General features: G+C 47.6%; 1 protein-coding gene across 1 annotated transcript in view; it reads left to right on the top strand.

Annotated features, from left to right (window-relative positions):
* Window positions 1–783: 783 nt before the first annotated feature.
* LOC147890765 (DTW domain-containing protein) overlaps window positions 784–27,843 on the top strand; it is a 40,238-nt gene continuing 13,178 nt past the window's right edge. The window contains exon 1 of the mRNA XM_087389985.1: window positions 784–1,378. Coding sequence (XP_087246111.1) covers window positions 917–1,378 — 462 coding nt within the window. The 5' untranslated portion in view covers window positions 784–916. The remainder of the gene's footprint in view (window positions 1,379–27,843) is intronic.

The raw sequence follows: 27,843 nt of genomic DNA, 5'->3' as shown, positions 1-27,843 counted from the left end.
GGAGCATAAACACATTAAGGTTGAAAGACTATGAACAACAAGAAGGTGGAACATAATTTAAGCCACACTGAGACCATGGCTACAACCATACAATCATTGAACACAAGAGTATACCAATACCAGCCTCGACAATCTTGTGCTTGCAAGAAACACACAACAAAGCTTTAAACTTCCCATAGATCCAAGACTTCGATCACATAAATGTAGATCGGGGACTTGGCGTAGCAACATACTATGAATAAATCCATAATTACATCACCAAGCAAGAGTGGACTCCTTACTCACCATTCTAAAATTAAGATTTTTTGAAAAAATCATAGTATTTAACATTTACAAGACTCCAAGGCCAAATATTCAAACGCTTCTACGCACAATACAAGAGCAACTGCATCAAGTGCAAGATGAAACATAAACTTACATCTTAGGTGACTTTCACATTGACCACACACACAACACACATGCACTAACACCAACAATGACAATCACAAAAGCGGTACTAACTTCATCTACTCGTTCGACCAATCTCTTATATGCACAAGTCTCGCAACAAGCACAAAACACATCAAAATGAAATTCAACTTGTTAGCACTACCTTCCACGTAGTGTGCTACTTACAATTTTGTTAAAAAGTGTCCCACACACTTTGTTGCCAAGTGGTCCCTTCTATTTTGGTTCTCTCTCTCTCACACACACACACTCACTCACTCACACAAAATTTCGTTTTTAAAGAACTCTCTCTCTCTCTCACACACACACATTGCAAATCTCTTTGCATTTGCAAGTGGTTGCATCGTCGAACAATCGTTTGCATCTAGCAGAACTTTAAGGGAGTGCTCACTCGTTTTATAACTATACGTTGGCACGTGGGCAAAGCGCTAAACAAGCAATGCAACGCTTTTAGGTTTGGTTTTTCTTCATGTCAAGTCAAGGGGGGCTGCTCCGCCTTCGCATCGTTCTTGCTACTTCAAGCTTGCCATGGGGTAGTGCATCACCTTGGCACGGTCGTATGCGCGCTTTGTCTTCGCCTTCAGCCTCTTTTGTTACGATGCTCACTTCACAAGAACACCTTTGCGGAAACCTCATTGGACCAACTTGCTTGGAAGCTACTCCAGACCACGTCTCGTTCCATAGGCACAGTGACAGCATGAGCTTTGGCGCGGGTAGCACTGAGTCTAGAGCGGAAGCAGAGACCATTCAAGTTTCTCATTGTCAATCTGGGTTAACTGCCGTTGATGAAGACTATTCGAAGGACTGGCGAGCATTCGGAAGGTCTGCACAGATACCGCCATTAGTAAGGAAACTTATGCACGACGTTATAGCACTCGAGTTGCAAATAGGGGAGAATCTTGTTTTCGGAGGCCCTCGAGGAACTTTGAAGGTATTGGAAGCTCTCGAGTGATTTGAAGAGCTAAGTAGAATAAATCGCCATCTTTCCTTTTGCTCAATAACGCAATTAAGTGATTGTTTCTTCACTAACCGAGAATGAGAAAACTACAAACCATGTAGGAGGTGCTGAATACCCAGACTACCTTACCACGGTCAAGTGGAGAATGCCACATTGTGAAATGCTCAGTAATATCGAATAACTAACGTTAAATATTGTGGGTATTACGTCTAAATCCGCTACCCAATTTTGGGATGTGAACATTGATCATTTTATGCTAGCGGCCTGTGCGTGATAGCAATCCGTTCCCTCATCAGATCATATCTGATAGTATCAGCACTTTTGGCACCCATCAAGGCATGCATGGAAGTAGAGTAAAGTGTTGGCTGGGCATCCCAATAAACCTCCTCCTCGTTCACAGGAGCATTACCACCTGCATCTTCACGTGCATAAAAAGGTATCACATCGTGATGCTCCACAGAAAAGAGTGTGGGCCTACAGCCTCTCATGCCACTAGTGGGCAGAATCTCATATGAATGCGAAGCATGAGTGTCATGTGCCGTAGCACCACCAGGATCAAAAGGAAAGTCGGTGCCCTTCGTGGCTCCAGTGTAAGGAGCCTCATTTGCATCATGTGTATTTGCCATCTCATCTTGAGACGTATCCAAAGAACCTAGGGCATCAAACAATTCCTCGTCATCTGAGAGGTCAATGATCATGCTGAGCTTGGCAGTACCACTGTTGCGCATCTTGCACACATTCCTGTACTTAGGAGTCCATTTCTCGCCACATTTAAAACATAAGTTGGCCTTCTTTCTGCTGTCCATTATTGCCCGTGTATGCTGTTTTATCTCAGCCTGCTCATTTCCAGCAGTAGGCTTGCCTCCAGGCTTGGCATTAGGATACTTGCAAGGCTTGGCATACGGCATCTTACTACTCGAGACAGTAGGAAAGCGAGGAAATGGTGCTGCTGCAGATTTCTTGTCAGTCCACTCAGCAAACTTAGGCTTCGACTCAGTGTCCTACCCCGTAGCATGCGAGCTGCCAATGGCATTTCTGTGCTTGCGAGCATATTTAGGCTCGAATACTTCTGCAAGGTGAGCTGCCCTCTCAAGTGTTTGAGGGTTATGTGCCTTCACATTTGCAGCGAGAGAAGAATTTAACCCATGGATGAAACACGACAACTTTACCTTTTCAGATACGTCCTGCACAAACAAGGAAAGCCTCCAAAAGCGCTGCAAGTACTCTTGGACCGCACCGGTCTGTGACAAGGCATAAAATTCAGCCAAGTATTGATCCAATACAAGTGGAGATACAAATGTAGTGACCATTAATTCTTTGAAACCCCTCCAAGTGGTTGGTCTCTGAGGTGAATCCCTCATGTATCGCCACCATGTGTGGGCATAGTCCTACATATGCATACCTGCAAAAATGATGCGCTCCTCCTCAGACTTGGGGTAGAAGTGGAAATAGTCTTCCAGCTTCGTGAGCCACTCCAACTCATTGGGAGTGCGAGTGTCCTCTTTAAACTGATGCACTAAGAGTTTGTCCTTTGTAGCCTCTAGAAGTGCGGGCATCATCACGCTTGAGGTTCACATAATCGGAGAAGGGCATCTCAAGTTTGATGGCCTCAGGTAGGGCCCTGTATGAACGTAAAGAATTTGCCAACATGTCATCAAAAGTGGCTTGCTGCCCATCACCAACCCCCTACTGCGTAGAAGCTGCTGCCATCTGATGCACTGGCTGTGTTTGGCTATATATGCTCGCTGGCGGAGCGATAGGTGCATGAACCCCGGGCTGGGTCTCTCTGCCAAATGCATCTCTCCGAAATGATGGCATACCAAAGAGCTGAGAAGAGGATTGACCTCTCTCCCAGGGGTGTGGGCTATAAACCCAAGCCAACTCCAGGCATACTCGCTGGTGTGGTGAAAGGAGCACTAGCCGGATGCACACCAACGGGTCAGCCCAAAAGAGACGGCTTAGCCTGCATAGATGCAGAAAGCTGAGAGCCAAAAGATGGCTTGACATCTTGCAAGAATATGCTTTGTGGCATAGAAAATGCATCATCTATGTCCAGATAATCCCCAAGCTGGGGTACATGGAATGGTCCACTGATGCTTATAGGCATGACGGGCATCTGTCATAAAACCCGTGTGTGGAGCAGACAAAACATCATGACTGTCTGAATGGTCCCCGTGCTGGGGTGCGGGCTGCTTACTCGTATCTTGCATAACAATGGCAGATGTGATCTGCTGACCAATCTGCTGTCCCATCTGGACAAGAGCCGTATCCTGCATAGCCATGGCTGTGGTAAGCTGCTGGTTGAACTCCTGTCCTATCTGGCAAAAAGCACCTTGGAGCATAGAGGAAAGGGTATCCAGAAATTGCGTCTGCGTTGCCTGCACTTCTCGAGATGCAGGAGAGAGAGGTTGAGTGGAAGGAACCTCTTCACCACTAGTGGATGCAACCACTGTGGTAGGCACTTGTTCATATTGAGCAGCGTCATCAATGTCATGCAATATATCACGAGGAACATGCTTCGGTGCCATGGTGATTGGCCTTGGAGAGAGGAGCTCGAATGTAGGCAAGGAGAAATGGATAACAAAACCCTGCTGTAATGAGCACCTGATATAGTGTGTGGAAAACACGAAAATGTCGATGGAGAGCTTAGAAGAAAGGTCGTCGAAGAAGCTTCGAAACAGAGCCAAAATGGCTCCAAACGGGCTTTGAAAGGCCCCTAAAAAGAGGCTGAAAGTAAACTGTTTACCCTCTTCTTTTTTTTTTTTTGGGGGAGGGTCCCTAAGTCACCTAAGACAGTTAGGACTCCTAACCTAAGACTGGTAAGACAGTTAGGACACTGACTTAGTCTAAACTAACCCTCCTTTTAACCCTAGTTAGCACTAACCTATCCTAGGTCCAAACTAACCAAACCTAAACCTAACCCCTAACTAAACTAACCCTAGTTAAGTCTAACCTAGCCTACCTTGTAGACTAAGGTTTGCAGGGTGACGAAGGAGGCGCGTGGTTGGTGGAACAGAAGGGGGCGGGGCGGAGCCGAGGTTCGGAGGCGATGCAGCGTCAACGTGGGCGTGGGAGGCTATGGGGTGTTATTGCAGGGAATGGGGATGGGCAACTCTATAGGCAGGAGGCTACGGGGTGTTGACGTAGGGAACAGGGATGGGCAGCTCGGCGGGCAGCTTGAGGGCGTGGTGATGGTAGGTCATGTGGAGCTTTGGATTAGGTGGTCGGAGGGCTCTCGTGGGTTGTTAGCGCTTGATTTGGGCGATAAGCTTGAGCCTGCGGTTTTTGCAAGGCAACAGGGCAGCTCCTTTATGGTACTGTTGGCGTAATTGAGGAGGGGCTCTCCGAAAACATTTGTCGTGGACTCTTCTCGGCTCTCCAATTTGGTCGTGGGCTTGTGCATCAGCTGGTGTCTTTGGCCTTGCGTATGTTAGCCTACGAGCTGGTTGTACCTTGCTGCTTCTGTAGGCATCTCAGCGTAGTGGTTGCTATAATGCAGGGTTGGTGAAGCCAACGGAAGCAAGGTGCCAGAGAGCGGAGCTCTGATACCAATGTAGAGAAGGGGGAAGGGGCAGATTTGGAGATGGGGAGAGAATAGTAGAAGGAAGGGAGGAGAAGAGGGGAGAAGGGGGGAGAAGGGGAAGGAGAGAGGAAGAGAGAGAAGATGAGGGAATAGAGAGATAGAGATAGGGAGGAGAGAGAGTGTGAGCGTAGGCAGCAGGAAGCAGGAAGGAGGAGGGAGAGTATATAGGATTAGATGTCACATAAAAAAGGTACATAGTAGGGGGTGGATGGAGACTTATATAGTCCCTCTACATTTTCCACCTAAAGGGCCTCTAACTTGGTCTCTTTTTCCCCTCATTCCAATCCTGCTCTGAGAAGGGTTGGGCCATGTGCCTGAAGACTGTCTCTGCGTCTTGAGTAAGTGCTCCCTGTGGCGGACCGCCTCATGGATGAAGGCAGTGAGGCATCCTTGGTCTAGGTATGAGAGAAGTCTGGATAGTGGCCTAAAACCGGTCCTATAGAGGCAATGGTATCGACCGCGAATCTCATAGTACATAGGGCATCCGAACGCGAAATGCTCCTATGACTCCAACTCCTGTTGATCACATAATGTGCGTAGGCATCTCCCCCTGGGTATCCCCTCAGCTCGTCCGCTCTCGATGCGGAGTCGATGTGATGAGACTTGAAGCTGTCCGATAGAGATCCTCAGTGAGTGTGGCAAGTGGATTCGAGTTTACTCTAGTGGGACAATGAAGTTTTCCTCGAAGATGCGCAAGCAGTGGTCTCTATAGAAACGGAGCTTCACTAGAAGCTTCCTCGGCTCCAACCAGGTCCTGAATGTATGCAACTATAGTAGATCCTCTCGAATGACCTGGTTGACCTCATGGTATTCTAGCGGGATAGATGGAGCGTCTTAGCTGTATTGGAAGGGAGGCAGTCTGTCTATGTGAAACCAATCTCTCGAACCATCTACGTGTCTGGCATACCAACCTCTCTCATCTCCACTATCTTCGAGGTCCATGGAAGAAGACACAGCTAGCCATGGCAACGTGCGCCACTTCGTTGTACTGGACCTGTACTGTCTGACGCAGTGTAGATAGGTAATGGTCTGGAATGCCTTATCTAACTGCAGTGGAGATGCGACGAACTCAGCCTGAATGATATGATGCGGCACGGATGGCTTGCCTCGGATCATCCGTGGATTTGTAGTTGTTGCCCACTCAGTGTCTGAGAGATCTTGCCCCCAACAAGGGCTGTTGTACATGCTTGCTGGTCGAACCAAGAAGTCAAAGAGAAGAGCCTTGGTCCGAGGGTCTTGAAAGTGTGAGTGGAAGCATTGTCTCTCTAGGCGAGCACTTGAGGCATACCCCCTGCTCAAAGGGCCTACATTACTGGCCTCATCATGAAAATTGGGCCAAAGAAGATGACACCTAGGTAGGTATATGAGGAGACAATCTCAACTGTTGATCCATCGAATGTGAACTGCTCTCCATGCGTGACTACTTAGGATGTCTTGAAGATCATAAACTCTGGTCTTGCCAAGGTTGACCTTCAAATCATGTGACTCACAAAAAGCATGTAGTGCATCTAAATGTCGATGGAGGCCCTTAGCAGAGGAGGACATCATAACCACATCATCTGCGTATAAGAGAAGCTGAATCAGAGTACTTGCAAGAGAGCAACCAGCCCCCCTATTGAATCCATGAAGGTCTCGAGCTCGTCTATGTAGAGGCCAAACAAGGTCGGTGATAGTGGGCAACCTTGTTTGACCCCAATGGTGCTCATAATCTCCTCCGTCCATCCGGCACCTGCCCGAACTCGGCATGAGACTCTCATAGAGCGCCATAACAGTCCATATGATCTCCTGGTCATACCCCAACGTCTGCAAGCGTTTGATGAAACAGGCTCGTGGGACCGTGTCAAAGGCTTTGCGGAAGTCCACAAAGCAACAATATACTCTCTGCTTCCGTGACCTGGCCTCCTCTATGCCACCCCTAAGTGCAAGTACGTGATCCATGGTCTCGTGGTGGCGTCGAAATCCTGCCTGGCCCTCGGCCCTAAGTTCCTACGTTTGTGCAAACCTGTTGACCTCCGTGTTGAGTACTGATGCATAGATCTTGGACATGACATGCCCAATCATAATGGTCCTGTAGTTTTCCAGGCTGATGAGATCTCCTGCCTTGGGAATGGGTGTGATAGTGTTAAGGACACGTGTGTGGGAAGCCAAGGCAAAATCCGTCATTGAAAAGCTTTGCTAAGATCAGGGCCAGGACAACAATCCCATATGCGAGAAACTTAGTGCATAGCCCCTCATGATCTTATGCTCGGCCGTTGTGGAGCTTCAATGTCGCATCCTTGACACGGCCGCTGGTGAATAGAGTGCAAATGGTAGGGCTAGGCGAGTGCGACAAGTTCGGGGGGGCTGGTTAGGAATGTGATACAATCTACGTGCGTAGGTGTGCCAGAGACTTGAGTGTTAGTGAGGGGTAAGGGTGACTTTCGCTCAAGGAACTTGCGCCAAAAATCTTTGGAGTTGCTGCTGAACAGAGTGTTCAGTAGTTCCTCCTCATTTCGGCAGACAAATGCCTATTTCTTCTGGTGTACTAGATGACGATACTCGCGTATTGTATTGGGTTCACTCCGAAGGCTATATTTGGCCTCGAGTCGGAGCTGTTGGAGAAAATGTTGGAAATAGAGGATAGAATCACTCACACCTCACACTCCTGACCGCAGCTCGAATAACACTCAAAGAGAAGGGGAGAGAAAGATATCAAAACTCTGATATATTCTTCCACAACAGTGGGCTGACAAAAGCTCAAGAGGTGAGTGTTCAAAACAGCAAAGAGATACTGTAAGAATATCTGAAGCTACTCCTCTCCCTGCTCGCTTGCTTGTGCAAGGCTAGTCTGTGCAGATGATGAGGAGAAGTGTGGGGGGAGGGGGTTTATATAGGTGGGCAGCCAGCCCCTAGAACTGGCCGACTTTTCAGTCGGTTCCAGTCTGCAGAAACCGACCCCCAGAAGGGCCAAGATGGCTGCCTTCTGGTTGGTTTTCTGGGCCAACCCTTTGGCCTATATAAGGCCCCATATGCAGGGCCTTTTGGCTCCTGCTGGCTGATGCTCATGTGCTGTAGATGCCCCCACATGGGTGCGTGATGCTGGTGCAGTGTTCCACGCAGGGTGCTGCCCTCTTACAGCAAATTGCTCTCAGCCTCCCCATCCCCTATAGTCTTCTGCCCCCTTGTCCCCTCAAATCGGGGGCTCACAGGTGGGGCAGTGACATTTCTAACACCCCCTCTCAATGACACAACTGTGGGCCGATCCCCATGCGTCGAATGAGGTGTTCCATCTGCTCCCTGGGAAGTGCCCTCGTGAAGACATCCGAGATGTTGTGGTCGGTCGGGCAGTACATCAACTCTATGACTTCTTCGTCGATGAGTTCACGAACAATGGTAGTGGACCTCGATGTGCTTCGTCCGGGCGTGAATTACGGGATTGTTGGTGATCGCTACGCAACTCTGGGTGTCGTACATAACCACCGTCGCATCTTCTTGGGCCACATTCATGTCCTCCAAGATCCACCTAAGCCACAATGCTTCGCATGCCATTGTACTAGCAGCCCTGTACTCCGTCTGTAGATAAAAGGGCGACAATAGGTTGTTTCTTACTCAACCATGACACAGCTCCTGATGAGAGTAAGAAACAATATCCAGAGGTCGATCTCCGGGTATCAATGTCACCTGCCCAATCGCTATCGTAGAAACCTCCAACTCATTGCCTCTCGTATAAGTGATGCCATAGGTGCAAGTACCCTTCAAGTACCTTAGCACCCTCATACTTGACTCCTAATGGGCCTTCTTGGGTGTGGCGGAGAACTGACAGAGTAATCCAACTGCGTAGGAAACATCCGGTCTGGTATTGGTGAGGTAAAGCAAACTCCCCACCATGCATCGATACAGTGATGAATCAACCGGCTGAGATGGATCATGCACACTCAGCTTCAGACCAATTTCCATGGGAGTCACTGCTGCTTTGCAATTTTCCATCTGAAAGTGTTTGAGCAGTTCCCTGCAATATTTCCCCTGTGAAATAAAGATAACAGCTCTTTCCTTGCTTCACCTCAAACCCAAGAAAGTAGTAAGTATGCCTAAGTCAGTTATCTCGAACTCTTCCATGAGAAGTCTCGACTTGAGCAATCTTCTTCGTATGATCCCCTATAATGATGAAGTCATCCACATATAGAATCAATACCAGCCGCAAATCCCCCTCTATGTCGAGATAAAGACTTGCTTCTGATGGACTCCGCTGAAGCCTGATCTTCTGTAAGAAAACATGTATTCGCTAGTGCCAAGCACTGGGGGCCTGTTTCAACTTGTATAAGGCCTTCTTCAGTTTGCAGAGTTTTGATGGGGATCCTAGAATCTAAAATCCTGGTGGCTGCGCCACATATACCTCCTCCTCCAGGGTTCCATTAAAAAATGTAAACTTGACATCCATCTGAAAAATAGGCCAACTATGAGGAGCAGCCAAGGCAATGACTGTTCGAATGGTCACCATTTTGGCTATGGGGGCGAAGGTATCGTTGAAGTCAAGTCCTTCTGACTGTACATAGCCTTTCACCACCAATATCGCTTTGTACTTGTCCAAGCTCCCATCTGACTTGAACTTAAGCTTGTACTCCCATTTAGTCCCTATGACCTTCCGCTTGGTTGGTTTGGACACTAAATCAAAGGTGTCATTTTTCAAAATGGCATCCATCTCTGCTTACATGACTTCCTACCATTCTGGAATATCCTTCGCCTCCTAGAAGGAACGGGGCTCCTCAAGCTGAGCCACCATAGTGTAGTTGATAGAGAGAGTCTTCATATTACGTTGAGACCGTCGCACTCTGGAACTGCTCTCAGGAATGTCCGTGACCCCTGAGTCTCTCAAATCTTCAAATACCATTGGGGTAGCTTCTTCTCCAATGGAGGTGCCTTTTTGGGGGTCGCCTTGGGAGTCGGTTCTGCAAGAGCATTCTCCTCCTCCTCCTCCTCCTCGGGGTCTTGAGTTGTCTCCACCTCTTGGATGGTGACCTTGGGTGGGGGTAATGACGGAAGTTCGGGAACCTCTTTTGTAGGCTGTGGTTGTGACTCTTTAAAGATCACGTCCTTGCAGATAAGGATCTTCTTCTTTTCTGGGTCAAAAAGGCGATAGTTCTTGGATTCTTCACTGTATCCCACAAAGATACATCTTCGGCTATGGGAATCAAGCTTCGTCCGCTCATCTTTATGCACATGAACAAATGCATTTCTAATAGTAAGCTTACTATGGTAAGAAGCCCACGATTTCTCATTTCTCATCTTTATGCTAATCTCTTTAGCCCCGTAAATGAGAAATCGTGGGCTTCTTACCATAGTAAGCTTCATATGGAGTTTTGTCATCTACAACCTTGGTCTTGGTTCGGTTAAGGATGTGAACGGCAGTGTTCACGGCTTCACCCCAATAAGCTTTCGAGAGATTCCTCCTTCGCAACATGGTCAAACATGTCTTTGTGATCGTCCTATGCTTCCTCTCAGCAACTCCGTTCTCGTGAGATGTGCGAGCTGTAGTGAGCTGTCTCTTGATCCCATGCTTCTTACAAAATCATTGAACTCGGTAGAAGTGAACTCTCCCCCTCTGTCGGTGCGGAAGGCTTTGATTACCTCCCCGCTCTTCCTCTCTACTTGGGCCTTCTAGTCTTTGAATTTCTCATAAGCCTGAGACTTCTTGGCCAGGTAGAATACCCACATCATGCGACTGAATCTTAAAGAAATAAAAGAGAATACTACGAACCTGCAAATGAATTTACCGACATCGGGCCGTAGATGTCGGAATGAACCAACTTGAGCGGCTTCTTGGCACGTGGAAGCCTCCTGTGGGAACTTGTCCCTGTGTTGCTTGCCCTCCAAGCAAGCCGTGCAAACATGATCATTGCTTGCGATCGGTGGAAGTCCATCCACCATCTTTGACTTCTGCATCTGGGCGAGAATGCCATAATTGACGTGACTGAACCGCTTATGCCACAATTTGGATCTTCCATGGTCCCCGTGCACCAAGAGAGCGTTGAGCCGATATAGCCCATGCTCCTTAACTCCTTGATGTTGGGATATCTCAAGGTGTATGCCCTAGGCACACCTTGGGTTCTATGTGTTTGTGCTAGAGGCACAGTTAGGTGCCCATAAGCACTGTTAGGTGGTAGATGCCACATAGGATGATTGAGAGATTCTAGGAGTTGATTGAGGAGATGATTGTGGAGCTTAGAGGTCATTAGTGATGTCAGTGATCATGTAAGAGGTGCCTACATAAGGACCTCACCTTTCTTCATTCCATAATCAAGAATTCTCATTTTGTGTGCACTTCATGCTTTCCCTTCAGTTCCTCAACATGGTATCAGAGCACTATGATCCTCCTTGAGCCCATTTGTGCCACATCATCTTCTTCTTCTCCATCTTCTTCTTCTTCTTCATCTTCACCATTTCTTCCCCTTCTTCCCAAACTTGCTAGAGCTTGTTCTTCCTCGTCGCTTCACCATTCTCCAAGTCCTTCTCGCTGGAGATACCCCTCGTATGGGCGAACTTTCACCTGCAAGGAATTGAAGAAAGGTCATCTCTGCTGGTCGCCATTTCCTGAAAATCATCGAAATTCTCTTCTGCGTATTCTCTGTTTCTGCTTTACCTTTCTCTAATTCCTTTTAGGGGAAGCTTCTCCATACCTTGGGCTATCTTGTGTTGAAATTTGAGCAGCAATGGCTGCATATTCAAGGAGAAAACACGGAAAAACCAGTCGACTTTCAAGCAGCTAGCTATGGAGACGTGACGTGGAATTGCGCCTCTCCTCCTCAGTGGATCTTCTTTGGTATATGAGCTTTGTTTCTACCTAGAAAGCCCTTTTTTCTTTGCTTTGAATAGTGAGATACAAGCCCTCCAAGTTCAGGCCTCTGTTTTGGACAGTTTTGACAAGGTTGTGAGTTTGATGCTACATTAGATGCTACTTTAGCATGTCTGATGTTTTAAAGTGATGAATAGCATCAGTACAACTGTGGCTACAGCTTTGTTTTAAGTTGCTATACCTGGATTTGCTTGGAATACTTTCATTTAGTCACCTCTATGAAGCATGCAAGTGAAAGCATCATTGATTTGTAGTATGGAATTTGGTTACAAGTCTTTGCTACTCTAAATGCTTGTACTTTGAAGCCCTTCAACTCTTTCTAGCCTTGTAAGAGAGTAGACACTGCCCATTCTGGGTTAGATCCTCTCATGGCTACCATCTTGAATATGGATAAGTTCAATGGTAAAGGCTTTCACACATTGCAGATGAAGGTTAAGTTTGCATTGATGAGGGAAAACCTTTGGGGGCTTGTTAAACCGGCTTCAACTTCTTCTTCAACAGCCTCTAATGCTGGAGAATCCTCAGCTCCAACACACCCGGCAAGAGATCTTGCTAGAGAGGAGAAAGCCTATGGCATCATTGCTCTTGCCTTAGGAGATGACTATATGCATCACATCTTTGACTTAGAGTCTCCTTCAGAAGCTTGGCAGAAGCTTGACATTATTTTTGGTGCTAGCTCTCACATCTCAAAATTGTCACTTAAGATTGCTTTCTTTGATTGAAGATGGTTAGTGGCACTCCTCTGGCTGCCCATGTCAATCTTATGCGGAGTCTCATGACTCAACTTGCTTTTATCAACTCTCCAATCACTACAGATGATGCAATGACACAGCATACCAGAGAGGCAATGACACAGCCTATGCCATAAAATTTCAAAAGGGCAAGTTTTCACCTTGCAAACATTGTGGGAAGACTAATCACCTCTCAAAAGACTGCTTCAAGATCAATCCATGCAAACACTGTGGCAAAAACAATCACCATGAAAAGTATTGTAGAGCCAAAAAGGAAGCAACTACAGAAACTGCCAATCTACTTTCATTTGATGAGTCTCCACATGATGAAGATTATGCTTTTTGAACCATCTCCATATATGCTCCAGATCTCTCTTTTTATGTTGAGTCAAGGTACTCAGCTTGGATAGTCCTCCAAAATGAATGAAATAAACTATTGTGTTCTTTGTAAACACCTTTGGTCACCATATGATGTAGGCTATGTGTATGTGTTTTGCTCCATGGTACCTCCTGCAGACATTGTGTGCATATACATGCAGGGGAGATAACCATTGGAAGGTCTTATGTATTCCTTTTGTTTACCTCACACCCTTGGGAACCCTTGCTAGCATGAGATCCTAGCCATAGATTAATCCTTGACCACCATGAGATGGCATGAGAAACTATGAGACTAGATGAATCCTTGACATAGCCTGAGACATTCCCTTGAGGAGGGGTTTGTTGGGATATCTCAAGTTGTATGCCCCAGGCACACCTTGGGTTCTATGTGTGTGTGCTAGAGGCACAGTTAGGTGCCCATAAGCACTGTTAGGTGGTAGATGCCACATAGGATGATTGAGAGATTCTAGGAGCTGATTGAGGAGATGATTGTGGAGCTCAGAGGTCATCAATGATGTCAGTGATCATGTAAGAGGTGCCTACATAAGGACCTCACCTTCTTCATTCCATAATCAAGAATTCTCATTTTGTGTTCACTTCATGCTTTCCGTTCAGTTCCTCAACACTTTAGCCACCGCCTTTCCGTTTGTCTTGGCTGTGACAGTGACTTTGCTGTTTTCAAATAAGACCGACATATTGTGCTTGTTCATTTGACTAACGGGCAAAAGGTTCTTGCACAAGTTCGGTAGCTACAGTACACCGAAAATCAGCTCCTCGTTTCCTACAGTTGTGATGAGTGGAATACTACCAACACCCTTCATAGGACATGTCTACCCCTCAATGCCTCTCGTATAAGTGATGCCGTAGGTGCGCGCACCTTTCAAGTACCTTTGCAACCTCATGCCTGCGTCCCAATGGGCCTTCTTGGGTGTGGTGGAGAACTGACAGAGCAATCCAGCTGAGTAGGAGATATCCGGTGTGGTATTGGTGAGGTAAAGCAAACTCCCCACCATGCATCGATCCAATGATGAATCAACCGGCTGAGATGGATCACGCACACTCAACTTCAGACCAGTTTCCATAGGAGTAATTGCTGTTTTGCAATTTTCCATCTTAAAGCGTTTGAGCAGCTCCCTTCAATATTTCTCGTGTGAAATGAAGATACAACTCTTTCATTGCTTCACCTCAATCCCAAGAAAGTAGTGAAGTATGCCTAAGTCAGTCATCTCAAACTCCTCCATGAGAAGTCTGTTAACCTAAGCAATCTTCTTCGAATGATCCCTTGTAATGATGATTTCATCCATTTATAGAATCAATACTGGCCGCAAATTCCCCTCTATGTCGAGATAAAGATTTGCTTCTCATGGACTCTGTTGAAGCCCGATCTTCTGAAAGAAAACATCTATCCACTGGTTACCAAGCTCTGGGGCATGTTTCAGCCCGTATAAGGCCTTCTTCAGTTTGTAGACTTTTGATGGGGATCTTGGAATCTGAAATCCTTGTGGCTGTGCCACAAATACCTCCTCCTCCAGGGTTCCATTAAAAAAGGCTGGCTTGACATCCATCGGAAAAATAGGCCAACTGGGATGAGCAGCCAAGACAACGACTGTTCGAATGGTCACCATCATGGTTGTGGGGGCGGTCGTCTCATTGAAGGCAAGTCCTTCTGACTGTGCATTGCCTTTCACCACCAATCTCGCTTTGTACTTGTCTAAGCTCCCATTTGACTTGAACTTAAGCTTGTACACCCATTTAGTCCCTATTACCTTCTGCTTGGTTGGTTTGGGCACTAAATCCCAAGTGTCATTTTTCAAAATGGCAAAGCCACCATAGCGTAGTTCACAGAGGGAGTCTTCATGTTGCGTTGAGACCGCCGCACTCCGGAATTGCTCTTGGGAATGTCCGTGAGCCGTGAGTCTGCTAAGGTCTTCAAATACCACTGAGTTACCTTCTCTTTGGACAAATCGATGTAATGGGATCATACCAAGGGTCATAAGGTCTATGGTTGGGAGTGTGATCACAAAAGTGAGTGTGTGAACACGTGTGTGTGTGTAGGTGTGCCTGATTAGGTGTGACTGATGATGTGTCTGTTAGTAGGTGTTTTGAGTGAATATAGGAGTGTGGTGTGTGATTGAGAGATTCTAGGAGACACTGGTGGTCTTCCTGATTGAGATGATTGTGGATCTAGATTCCACCTACTAATGGGCAGTTGCCTATATGTACTCCATTCTATGAATGAATCAGTTGCCATTGCCTTCATACTTGTGCCATTGTCTCTACCTCTTCTAACTTGTCATCATGCTTCCAGGCTTGCACCAACATGTGGTATCAGAGCCATTTCACCCTCCCTAGCCTCCTAGGTGCCATGTCATCACCTTCTTCATCCCTTCCAACTCCATCTTCATTTTGCCCTCTTCTTGGCTGAGCTTGTAGCATCGAATTCTTCTCATTCGACCGTCGGATTTCGAAATACTTCTGGCTGCAGCTTTCCCACACTAGGGCGCACATTCTCACCGGAGGGATTTCAAAAATTGCCCGTCTACAGCCCGTGCCTCCGTGATTTATACTGGCCGAACTATCTCAAAATTTGGCTGCTACAGTCACAATTTTGATCTGCCCTCTTAGCCACACTTGGGCAACGTCTAGAGCTACTTGCTGCCGAGATTTGAGCTCATTTCATCAAGGGAATGTGAAGATTTCGTCATATCTTTGCCGAATTTTGAAGCTGCTGCCCCGCGAAGTGCTGTGTGACATTTCATCCCTGATCTCTGCTGGACATACTCCTCAGTAAGGGTCTTCATCCTGTCCAGAAAGCCCCCTCATTGCTGCTGTAAACAGTTCGAATTTTGCTCTCCAGCTTCGATCTGCTCAAATCGGGGGTAACTGCTATATGTGGCAGAGATTATCTCAATTGGCAATGTTCTAGTGCTCAAGTTTTTCAGTTATATGTCAGTATTCTTTGGTCTTTCGCTTTGTTGAGCATTTGAAGAAGTTTTGAGCAACATTTTATTCCATCTTTGAGGTCTTATCTGCAGTTTTGACAGTATTTCCATGCATACATAGTCAAAGGACTTAGTCAAAGTCAATATTCTCTTCAAGGGTTGATTGTTAGAGTTGTACTCTCTGTATATTGACTGTGGAAGACTTGTTTGAATGATATGGATGTCATTTATATTCATGTATACGGGGATGATATGATCTATTAATACAACAAGGAAAATTTGAGGATAATTATGGATGGCTTCATGTTTCATACACTATGCTATGCAACAATGAGATTTATGCGTTGTCTATGCAAGCATATGAACGATGTCTTGATGGTACTCCAAGTCCAATGAAGTGATATTCCTATGCAAAGGTATGAGTTGTATGTTGGCTCTTGTTTATACTTGTTTTTTTTTTTTTTCTTAAAGAAAGGAACCTTCTATTAATGCTTGAAAGATTTCATACAAGACAGCAGCCCTGAACCCCGAAGGTGCTGAGTATGGAAAAAATTGGAAAAGGCTGAAAGAAAGAAAACGGCCTGTTCCAGAGAAACCCAGCTCATTGCCTAGGGGATCTCTGGAACTTGGGCTAACAGCCAAGTGGGGGGACTATACAGGCAGCGAATCCCTCATGGGGTGAAGATGTAGAAAACTCCTGCAGGCCAAGCCTTGCAGAAACAAGCACGCCTCTTGATAGTCGCCTTGGAGCCTAGAGTCCCATGCTCCCAGGTGAACCATAGAGTGTAAATGATATCTTGCGAGATGGCAACTAGGGTAGCCGAGGGTGGAACTGGGTGGTCACCCATCACAAGACTGCAGCGAGCCACCCAAATGTTCCAAGCCATGATGCTGGCTACCACCTCCCAAACATTGTCCTCCCTAGGAGAAGGAGCTAGGCTGTCAGGAGGGACTGCCTCGTGGAGTGCAATCCTCTAGATGCTCTGGCCCTGTATCCGGTAGGTTGGGGAGATCTCATCAATCTGAAACGCGTGTCCTCCCTCTATTAACCAAGCCACCATGCCCCAGGTGTCCACCATGCCCCAGGTGTAGTCTCTATGAAGACTCTGTCATGATCCTGAGGGCTCCCATCCAGATCCTCGCTGTGCTACGACAACTCCACAGGCAATGTGGGATAGTCTCCAGAACACCATCGGAGCAACAATGGCAGTGCCCCTCCACTCGCATCTGCTCCAACCACGGTCCGATGAGCAAGCCTCCGTGGGCGGCCAGCTAGAAGAAGTATGAGATCTTCCTTGGCCGCAAGTTGGACCACAACTGCGCCCAAAACTTGGAGCGAACATCCCGAAGCACTCTCTGGGTCATCCAATGTCTCTCCCTTGAGGGGTCCCACCTCGACGAGTTCATCTGAAGCCTCCTGCCAATCCGTGTGGTGTAGGAAAAGAAGGGCACCTCATCCACCGGCTCAGCTAGGCCACCCCTGGAGGGCCAGAACCACTCTCTTGGATCCCAGTGGACCTCCCTCAGGGGTCTACCCTCCCACAGCCAAAGGCGCTATCTAGAGGCGTCCTGCTCTGAGATATTGGGAGGGTCAATGTGCCACTCCTTCCCCAAACGTCCTACCACTCTGATCATTTGCTAGAGAATCCCATCAGGACCCCCATCCATCTCGGGGTCTCTCTCAGTGAGTGGCTGAAGTAGGCCTCCAAGTCCTACACGAAAGAAGCGGGGGTGCGTGCTGCCGTGTTGCATCAACATCCTCAAGGGAACACCAGTACGGGAAAACTGCCCCAATCATGTGCGGTCTCTCCAAACATGAAGTCCTTCCCACCAGGACTCAGGAATGGTTAAGTCAATCTTGCCCATCCGTTGCCCTGCCCCTCACACATGCGCTAGGGCGTCAAGCCTCGCCTCTGTCTCCATAGGTAATTTGCTCCAACGGCCAAAGGACCCTGTTGGACCATTGTCCCACTGTGCCCAACCAATGTGAGTCCGCTATTCGAGCATGCCTCCCTCCTGATCTCTGATCTCTGGGTGCCACATAAGGGGATGGCGCTGAAACTCCTCTCTGCATCTAGGCGGAGCACGGATGAGACTCCCTGCCAGTCTCTGCTAGACCTTGTGACTCCTCCTGAGAGGGGAGCCCTTCCTCGTAAGGGGGGGCTCTGTGAAGATCCATCTATGTGAAGGCTGCCACTGTCCCCCAGTGCGTGGGGTGTTCCTTAGAAGTCCTCGCTGTAAGAGGCGCTTCCAAGGATCTTCACCTGGGGTGAGGCCATGAACCACCAACTTGCCCAGAAGAGCCCTGCTTTGCATCTCCGGATCAATGACACTCAAGCCTCCCAGTGCCTATGGATCACTGTCTGCTAAGCTACTCGGGCCCTAGTGTTCCTCGTGCCGTCTAAACCTGCTCAAAGGAAGTTCTGTACCAACTGTCAGAGCTGCCCAATGCATCCTCTGTGAAAGCACCAGCAGGAGGCGATATACTAGGCCGTGGCAAGAAGGACATGGTTTGCCACTAAGGCGCGACCTGTTGGGGAGAGTTTGGACGAGCTCCAATAGAGAAGCTTGCGCCGAACACACTCAAGGACCGGGGCAATCTGTTGCTCTGCTGTAATGTCAATATCCACTTGGCATCCGAGGTATCTCACTGTCTGGCTCCGCAGTATCCATCTGAAGCCAAAGTTGCTCCCTCACTCACGGATCTCTTGTGTCTCCTCAAAGACACTGCATACAAGATCCTCGCCAAGGTCTTGAGTTTGCGGTTACGGCCCCATCTTATCGACATCATCCATGACACACAGACTGGGTTTGTCTAGGAGCGCAGCATCCTGGACAACATCTTCACATTTTGGGAGACAGTGGATTGGTCCACGGAGGAGTCACAGCCATTGGCCGTCCTTCTCTTGGACTTTGAGAAGGCCTACGACAGGGTGGAGTGGTCTTTCCTAGAGGTCACTATGAGGGGATTGGGTTTCTCAGACAGATGGGTCAGAGGAGTTTTAGCGCTATATGCAGGGAGCTCTAGTTAGATGCTTATCGGAGGACACACGGGCGAGGCCTTTCCTCTCTCTCGCTCGGTCCGCCACGGCTGCCCACTCGCTCCCTTTCTCTTCTTGTTTGTGGCGGAGGCTTTGGGCTACTATTTGAGATCACAATCCAAGTGAAGTACCATTGGAGAGTGGTCTAACATCGTGGTACCTGCCAGAATCCCGATAGATTCACCTTTGTGTAGTGCCCAGTCCCCAACATAGAAACGGTCTAATCTCTCTAGCAATCCATTGTATCTCCTCTGTCCAAAGGAGAAGAGAAGGCTGCTAGGTGTCTTGCTGAAATTTGGCTCTCTCCACGGGTTTCTGCCATCGATCATGAAAATGAAATGCTCCCATGTGCTACGCTTTACTGCTGCGCCTGCTTGTCTTCCCCAAACTCCAAGTTGTTGAAGTCACCTCCAACAATCCAAGAGTCTACATCCGGAAGACACTCTGATAGCCTCCTCCAAAAGCCCTGGTGGTGCTTTCTACACGCTGGGGCATACATGTCTAGAATCCCAATCCTGGACTCTCTCGTCCGAACTCCCATCCAAACTGCCCGTCCTGGAATGAGCTCGCCTTGATCGTAGACCTCTGGAGGCAAAGTCTGTGAGACTGACATGTAGACCCCTCCGCTCCGTCCTACTGCGGGGGACTACTCCTCTGGACCTCTCCTTGGGAGAAGGTGATGGCGTCGTCTGATATCTGCGGCTGAAAACATGTGCTCTTGAATCATAAGGATGTCCACTGCCTGCCCTACCACTGTCCTTTGCAACTCCTGCTGGAGTATCAGGTATTGCGGTTGGCTACGAACACGGTCGTGGAGCCCGTGTACGTTCCAACTCACTATGGTCCAACTCATGAGGATGGGGCTCTCCTGTGAGTGCATGTCTCAGAAAGACTGCCTTGTGTGATTTTGCCGGGGGTTTGGAGGGCGAGTAGTTAGTGTTTGTGCGGCGTCGTACTAGGGTGGATACCGGCTCAATACCGATCTTCCGTGCCCACTTCATCATGAAGGAGGCTTCCACCCTGAATAGCTCCGCACACTTCTGGAGGAGCCAGAAGTGTGCCTGCTCTACCTTTGCCTCCAGCGGCAATCTGATAACTCCTGTCGCCAAACCACACACCGGCTCCTCGCGTGTCAAGCTTGACTAAAAGTTCACCTCCGTGCCATGGGCGTACCAAAGGTCTAGTCCTTGTGGCCCCATCCACTCATCCATCATGAGTGTAATCTGATTTCCCAAAATAGCATTGAACACCTTCGGGGACCATTTCTCCAACCCTGTGGAGGCAAACTGAAATCTCCAAACGGGGTGTGTTTGAGATCCCACTGCACTGATCAAACCCCCCCTTCCGGGGCTTAAGGACCATGAGCGTTACCTCTGACTGAACTGCTCATGCCACAATTTGGATCTTCTTTGGTCCTTTCCAACATGGTATCAGAGCAAAGTTTCCAGCTCTAGAACGGAGTTCCTCAGCAAGAAGGCGACTCCAATTAACACTCAGGTTTGCTGCGTGGTCAAGTTCTCTACTGCAAATTCATTTTTCAGTTTGCTGTTCGCTATTACAGCAAGGATGGAGGACAAGGATTCTACTGTTGCCTCTTCAGCCCCTTCTCTTCCTTCCTCCTCCCCCAGATTTGTCTCTTTCACCATGCCGAACTTTGGAGAGTTAGGGAAACTAAATGGGTTGAATTACCCAATCTGGAAGGTGAACATCTTGAGTCATTTTGTGGCTCGGAAGTTGTGGAAGTTGACAACGGGGGTGGAGGCAAAGCCAGAAGATATGCTGGACAGCAAGGGGAAGATTCTCATTCCAGTAGATGGAGAGGAGCTTGAGAATTGGGAGGACAGAGATGCCCACTCCCTAGCATTAATCATAGGGACCACGGCGGACTCTGTTCTTCCACACATCCAGATGGTCAAGATGTCTCGTCTATAGAGGCGCGAGCTATTCTAAAGGATCTGTATGAAATAGACAACACATCTTGTATCTTGCTTCTTCAACATCAACTCTACAATCTGGATTTGAATGAGGAGGACAATGTTCATGACCATTCGACAAAAGTCAAGGTGGTAAGGGACCAGCTCATTGCAGTTGGTCAGAAGGTAGACTCAAGTCATCTAGCATTGTTGACGTTACACAAGCTACCGCGCAGTTTCAAGAGTTTTGTGACTACGGTCACCGCATGACATAGGACCAAGCCTCTCATCTTCGAGGAGCTTGGCCCTTTACTATTGCCGAAAGAGGCTTTGGGAAAAGCTATTTACTCAATCGGACGAGAAGGCTTTTACGGGCAAGGGACAAGCCTGGCAAGGGCTAGTTCAAAGACTCCAAGAACAACAACAAGACCAAGAATGCATAGAAAAAGAGGCACATGAAGTTCGGTCTTATTTGACAACGACAAAGTCACTGTCACATCCAAGGCAAACGGAAAGGCGATGGCTCAAGGAGTCGAGGAGCATGGGCCATATCGGCTCAACGCTTGTTGGTGCATAGAGGATAGAATTACTCACACCTCACACTCCCGATCGCAGCTCAAATAACACTCAACGAAAGAAAGAAAGAAATTTTATTAGAGTCTTCGGAAGACCGATGGGTCTATGAGACTGAAAGAAAACCTGATACAAATCACAGTAAGGGTGGAGCTACTGAAACGAGCATCATCACCCATGCTGAATCCTAAGTTTGATCATACATAATCAAATCAAATACATCTGGATGTAACAATGAAAAGAAAAGGACTGGAGCGGAGCGGAATCCTCCGTATGTCATGTCGCCCTAGTTGGTGCATAGCCGATGATGGGACGCTGGTGCCCGTCAAGGGGTGCTATACGTCTCAGTCTCCTGGACGAGGCTCGACGTAAGACCAGAGCCACTGTGACTCCCGTGGGACGTATCTCGGGTCTAAACAATGACGGGAGGTCCCCTAGAGTGATCTGTGTGTCCCCTCGATGTCTCGTGTGTTGTGTTGCGATCGTCGGGTCGGGGTCTGTGTCACGTCTGCGGCTAGAGATTGGACGATCAATGTCACTCGATGAGAAGAACTCTGTGATTCTGCTCTGAGAGGTGTCTGATGATGTGGCCAAGCCCTGTCGCTGAGTAAGTACTCTGTGTCGGACCCCCTCGTGAATGAAGGCCGCGAGGCATCTCTGATCTGGGTGGAGCTGTCTCTGAAGAGGCAGTGGTAGCGACCTCGGATCTCGTAGTACACTAGGCACCTGAAAATAAAATGCTTCTCCGACTCGACCTCCTGACAGTCGCACAATATGCATAAGCGATGCTCCCTAGGAATCCCCTCTGCTCTGCCGCTCTCTATGTGGAGGCGATGTGATGATACCCGAAACTGTCCGATGGAGATCCGTAGTGAGTGAGGCATATGAAGCTCAGTGTACCCCGGTGGTGTGATGAATCCCTCCTCGAAATACGAAGACAGTAATCTTTGTAGAAACTTAGCTTCACTGGAAGCTCCCTCGGCTCCAACCAGGTGCTAAAGGTGTGTAGCTGCAGGAGATCCTCACGAATGACCTGGTTGGTGTGTGACCCGATCGGGATGGTGGGTGGGAGTACCAGAGGGGCATCTAAACTGTACTGAAAAGGCGGTATCCTATCGATGTGGAACCCTAGTCTCACAAACCATCTGTGAGTCCGTGCATACCAGCATCGCTCGTCTCCCTCTGCTGCCAAACTCATGGAGGAATCGAGAGCCAACCATGGCAACCTCTGTCTCCTTGATGTGCAGTCCCCATATGATCTAACCCGGTATAGATATATAATGGTCTGAAAGGCTGCATCTAGCTGGAGTGGAGAAGCACCAAACTCGGCCTGAATGATGTGATGTGGTACAGACGGTTTCCCTCGGATCATTCGTGAGAGCACGAGGATCTGCAGGCGCTCCACCCGTGTCCACTCTATCTCTGACATGCCAGAATCCCAATAAGGGCTGCCATACATACCGGCTGGTCGGACCAAGGAGTCGAAGAGAAGAGCCTTGGTCCGAGGGTCCTGGAAGTGGAGTGGAAGCATTGTCTCTCTAGCCGAGCCAGTGAGGCGTATCCCCTGCTCAGTCTGGCCTGCATCGTTGGTCTCATCGTGAAGATCGGGCCGAAGAAGATGACCCCCAAGTAAGTGTATGAGGATACGATCTCAACTGGTGACCCACCGAAAGTAAAAGTAAACTGCTTGTGAGGGAAAGAAGGGGGTGGAACGTTAGGAGACAGTGACACAAGGAGTGTGGGTGTGTAAAGAATGCCCTTGAGCCACACCACAAACTCAAAGGTTTTATTAGGATTAGGTATTCACCCTATGACTGTCTTAAGACAGTCATAGGGGTCGTAACATTTTAAAGGGTGGCAAGGTGCCTTTACCCCAACAACCTCCCACCTAAAGGCCAATGTGCCTAAAGGGGAGAAAAGAATAAAAATTACAGCAATATACAGTCACTGTATACAAGACCATAAAATAAGAATGGTCTTAACCTAATCCCATGATGCGGCGACAATGTGCAAACCGCTCTGTAGGCAAGCTCTTAGTGAGCAAATCTGCAGGATTATCATTAGTATGCACCTTCACAAGCTCAAGCCGCTCGTCTTCTAGTACCTTCCTGATGAAATGGTATTTCACATCTATGTGCTTGGTCTTCTGATGAAAGACTGGATTCTTTGCCAACATGATAGCACTCTGACTATCACAATGCAAAACTGGCATATCTCCTGTAATGCCCAAATCTCCCACCAGCCGAGTAAGCCATATTGCTTCCTTGCAAGCCTCAGTGGCTGCAATATATTCAGCTTCAGTGGTTGACAGTGCAATGCATTTCTGCAACCGAGACACCCATGATATAGGACCTCCTGCAAATGTGAAAATATAACCGGTAGTAGACTTCTGGTTATCTGCATTTCCTGCATAGTCTGAATCTGTAAAACCATGCACCAATGCATCCTGCCTACCATAGCATATGCACAAGTCTTTGGTACCCTTGAGATACCTCAAGACGCCTTTCACTGCTTCCCAGTGCCGCTTGCCTGGATTTGCCATATACCTGCTGATGACTCCCACCGCAAAAGCAATATCCGGACGAGTGGCAATCATGGCATACATCAAAGAACCAACTGCAGATGCATACGGAACCTTGGCCATCTCAGCCTTATCATCATCTGATCTGGGGCTGTCCTTACTGCTGAGTTTTAAATGAGGAGGCAACGGGGTACTAATAGACTTCCCCCCCTCCATGTTAAACCTCTGCAGTACCTTGCCAATGTACTCTTCCTGTGATAGAAACAAAAGTCCCTTAGACCTGTCACGAGTAATCCGCATACCTAGTATGTGGTTTGCATCACCCAAGTCTTTCATGTCAAAAGACTTATGTAGTTGCTTCTTCAAAGCAATAATCTCCTGCTTAGATTTGCTGGCAATCAGCATGTCATCCACATATAGAATGAGTAGCATCAAACTGCCATCCTTTGCCCGTTTGGTGTACAAGCAGTGATCGGTCTCACACCTATGATACCCTTGGGACTGCATGAAGGCATCAAACTTCTTGTACCATTCCCTTGGTGCCTGCTTGAGTCCATACAAGCTCCTCTTGAGCTTACACACAAGCTTCTCTGTCCCTTTAACAGCATATCCCTCTGGCTGACTCATGTAGATCTCATCATGGAGATCTCCGTGAAGAAAAGCAGTCTTCACATCCATCTGACATAAATCCATGTCCTCATGAGCAACAAGAGCTAACACTGCTCTCAAAGTAGTCATCTTGACTACAGGGGAAAAGATCTCATCAAAGTCAATGCCCTTCTCCTGCTTAAATCCCTTGGCAACCAATCTGGCCTTATACCTCGGTAAAGCATTTGAATCAACTTTGACTTTGTAAACCCACTTGCATGGCAAAACCTTTCTGCCTGCAGGTAGCTACACCAAGTCCCATGTATCATTATGAAGTAAGGAGTCCATTTCTGACTGCATGGCTTTCTCCCACTTCCTTTTCTCTGTTCTTCCCATAGCTTCCTTGAAGCTGGAAGGCTCACCACAATCTGTCAGCATGATAAAATCAGCCACATTATTGGCTCCTGGAACAAACCTGTCAGGAGGCCGTTGTACACGGGTGCTCCTCCTAAGAAAATGCTCCGTATTAGGCTGCTGTCTAGCCTGTTCGTCATGCATGACGGGTGGCTGTACCACCATATTTGGCTGTCCTACAGCGCCATTTGCTGGCATATCCAGTGGTGCATCATTGGCAAAATTGTCTGGCTGATTTTCAGCCTGTATACCCTCTTGAACAGGGTTATTTACAGCAGCCTGCTGCTGCATATTAATGGGCATTCTTTGCTGTCCGACATCATCATAAACAACCCTCCTGTATTCCACAGGTTGCACGGGTTCTTTGTGTACACTATCCTCTTTAAAGATGACGTCATTGCTGCGTATAATCTTCCGTTTGACAGGATCCCATAACCTGTACCCCATTTCACCTTCGTCACCGTAACCCATGAAGATGCATCTGAAAGACTTTGGCTCCAGTTTGGTGCGCAATTCTTTGCGTACATGAGCAAAGCACTCGCAGCCAAACACACGTAAGTGCTTGTATGAAGGTGGCTTGCCAGACCACACCTCCTCTGGCACTTTCAGCTCCAAAGCCTTGTTCGGCGACCTGTTAATTAGGTGAACTGCTGTTTGCACAGCTTCTGCCCAAAAGCCATGGGGCAATGCAGCATAAGACAACATACATCGAACTTTCTCCTGGATAGTCCGATTCATTCGCTCACTCACACCATTTTGAGATGCATTATGAGGGGCTGTGAGTTCCTGTTTAATGCCCTTAGCTTCGCATAACTGTACAAAAGCATGTGACACATACTCACCCCCATTATCGGATCTGAGGCATTTCAGCCTGCATCCTGTCCGATTCTCAACCTGAGTGACAAACTTCTTGAAAGCATCTAAGGCATCGCTCTTATGCTTCAAGAAATAGACCCACACTTTGCGTGTGGCATCATCAATAAAAGTAAGGAAATACTTTGCACCCCCTAGTGATAGCTGTGGCATCTCACACAAATCAGTGTGCACTAGATCAAGCGGTGCTCTATTCTGGGGAGTTCTCCTCTTATGAGGAGTCATAGAATGCTTTCCAAAAATGCAATGATCACAAGTAGGCAAATCTGAAAATGAAAGAGACGGCAGATAACCCAAACGTGACAGTTCTTGCATTCCTTTAACGGACATGTGTCCCAACCGGCTATGCCACAATGAAACCTTCGGCAGCTCGGTTATGGCAACAACATGATTACCTACACTGGAAACATAAAGAGGGTACAAGGTATCACTCTTATAACCCTCAGCCACTACAACCTGGCCATCAGTAATCACCCATTTGGAATTCCCAAATGTGGTGTGGTAACCACTGTCATCCAACAAGCCAGTGCTAATCAGATTTTTCTTGATTTGCGGCACATGGCGAACACCATCAAGCATAAATATGCGTCCGTCAGGGAATACTATCTGTATACTGCCAATCCCTGCAATCTGACATGCATAGTTGTTCCCAAGGTGAACAACTCCATGAGTACCTGTGTAGGAAGTAAACCACTCCCTATGAGGCGTAACATGAAAAGAAGCACCTGAATCCAAGAGCCAGGTGTGCATGTCATGGCCATCAATAACCAATGTATGTGCAATTACAGCAGAAGAACATAATACATCATGTCTGTCACTGTCACTGTCCTCTGCTGCAACATTCACTGCATCAGTGTCATCTCCTTTGGCCTTGCCTTTGCCTTTGCTTCCACTGCCTGCATCCTTTGCCTCAGCCTTCTTGGCTTTCTGATCCCGTATAAACTTGAAGCACTTAGACTTCACGTGTCCCTTCTTGCCACAGTAAAAGCATTCAATATCCTTTTTGCCACGGGACTGACTGCGGGATTTGGACTTGCCAGCAGATCTCCCCTTCTGCTGAGTCCTACCTCTTTCCTGTACCTGTAAAGCATTGGAAGACTTGCTGCCCGCATTATTCTTCCTGCTCATCTCCTCCATGAGAAGAGAGCTCTCCACATCAGCATACATAAGAGTGACATTTGAATTAGACAGGGTTGTCTTAAAAGTGTCCCAACTCTCAGGGAGGGTACACAGCAAAAATGCAGCCTTGAACTCCTCGTCCAAGTTCAAACCCTGTGCAATAAGTTGAGTAAAGATGGCATTGAACTCACTCAAGTGTGAGGTCATAGCTGTACCTTCCTTCATGCGAAGGTCAGCGAGCTTTTTCAGCCAATAAACCTTACTGGCTGAACTCTTTTGGGCATACAACTCTTCTAGCCTCTGCCATAGGCCATAAGAGGTCTTTTCTGCCTGAACATTGAACACAAGAGAATCAGTGAGAGTAAGCATGATAGCCGCCCTTGCGGACAAATCAAGCTCCTCCAACTCATCATCTGCCATCCCAGATGGCTTGACACCCTTCAACCTTATGGGCTTCGAAATCTTCTTTAGCAGAAGTACATTCAAACACTGTTCTGCCCATAATGCATAATTGTGTGCCCCTTCCAATTTCTTTATGTTCAGTATTGAGGATTCACTTCCCCCTGATGCCATATCAGACAAGGAAAGTGCCTGACTCCCTGTAAGTCAAAAAATGACTAAATAAAATTCTGATTTCTCAGAAAACCTGCTCTATCAAGAGCCAGGAGCACTCACAATAGTGCTGTATTTTACTGTCAAAAAAAACCTGCAGCAAAACAGAAAATTTTCCCTCCAGTCACTGTACCTTGTGACACACTGTACCGTGCTCAAATAGGCATAAACCAGTAACTACAGAATTGCTGCAGCTGTTCCACAAGTGTTTTATCAGTGCATCATCATCTGACGAAGCACAAAACACTGCTGTCATGGACACTTCTCCCACCTCAGATGAGGTATTGCACTGATTTTATATGCATAAACCACTTGTCATAC

This window comes from Dipteris shenzhenensis, chromosome 18 (assembly GCF_047967505.1).
Source record: "Dipteris shenzhenensis isolate YYH24624 ecotype China chromosome 18, Dip_SZ_1.0, whole genome shotgun sequence".
NCBI classification, from domain to species: domain Eukaryota; kingdom Viridiplantae; phylum Streptophyta; class Polypodiopsida; order Gleicheniales; family Dipteridaceae; genus Dipteris; species Dipteris shenzhenensis.
The sequence above is the reverse complement of the archived record's forward strand: the minus strand, read 5'-3'. Positions and strand labels throughout refer to the sequence as shown.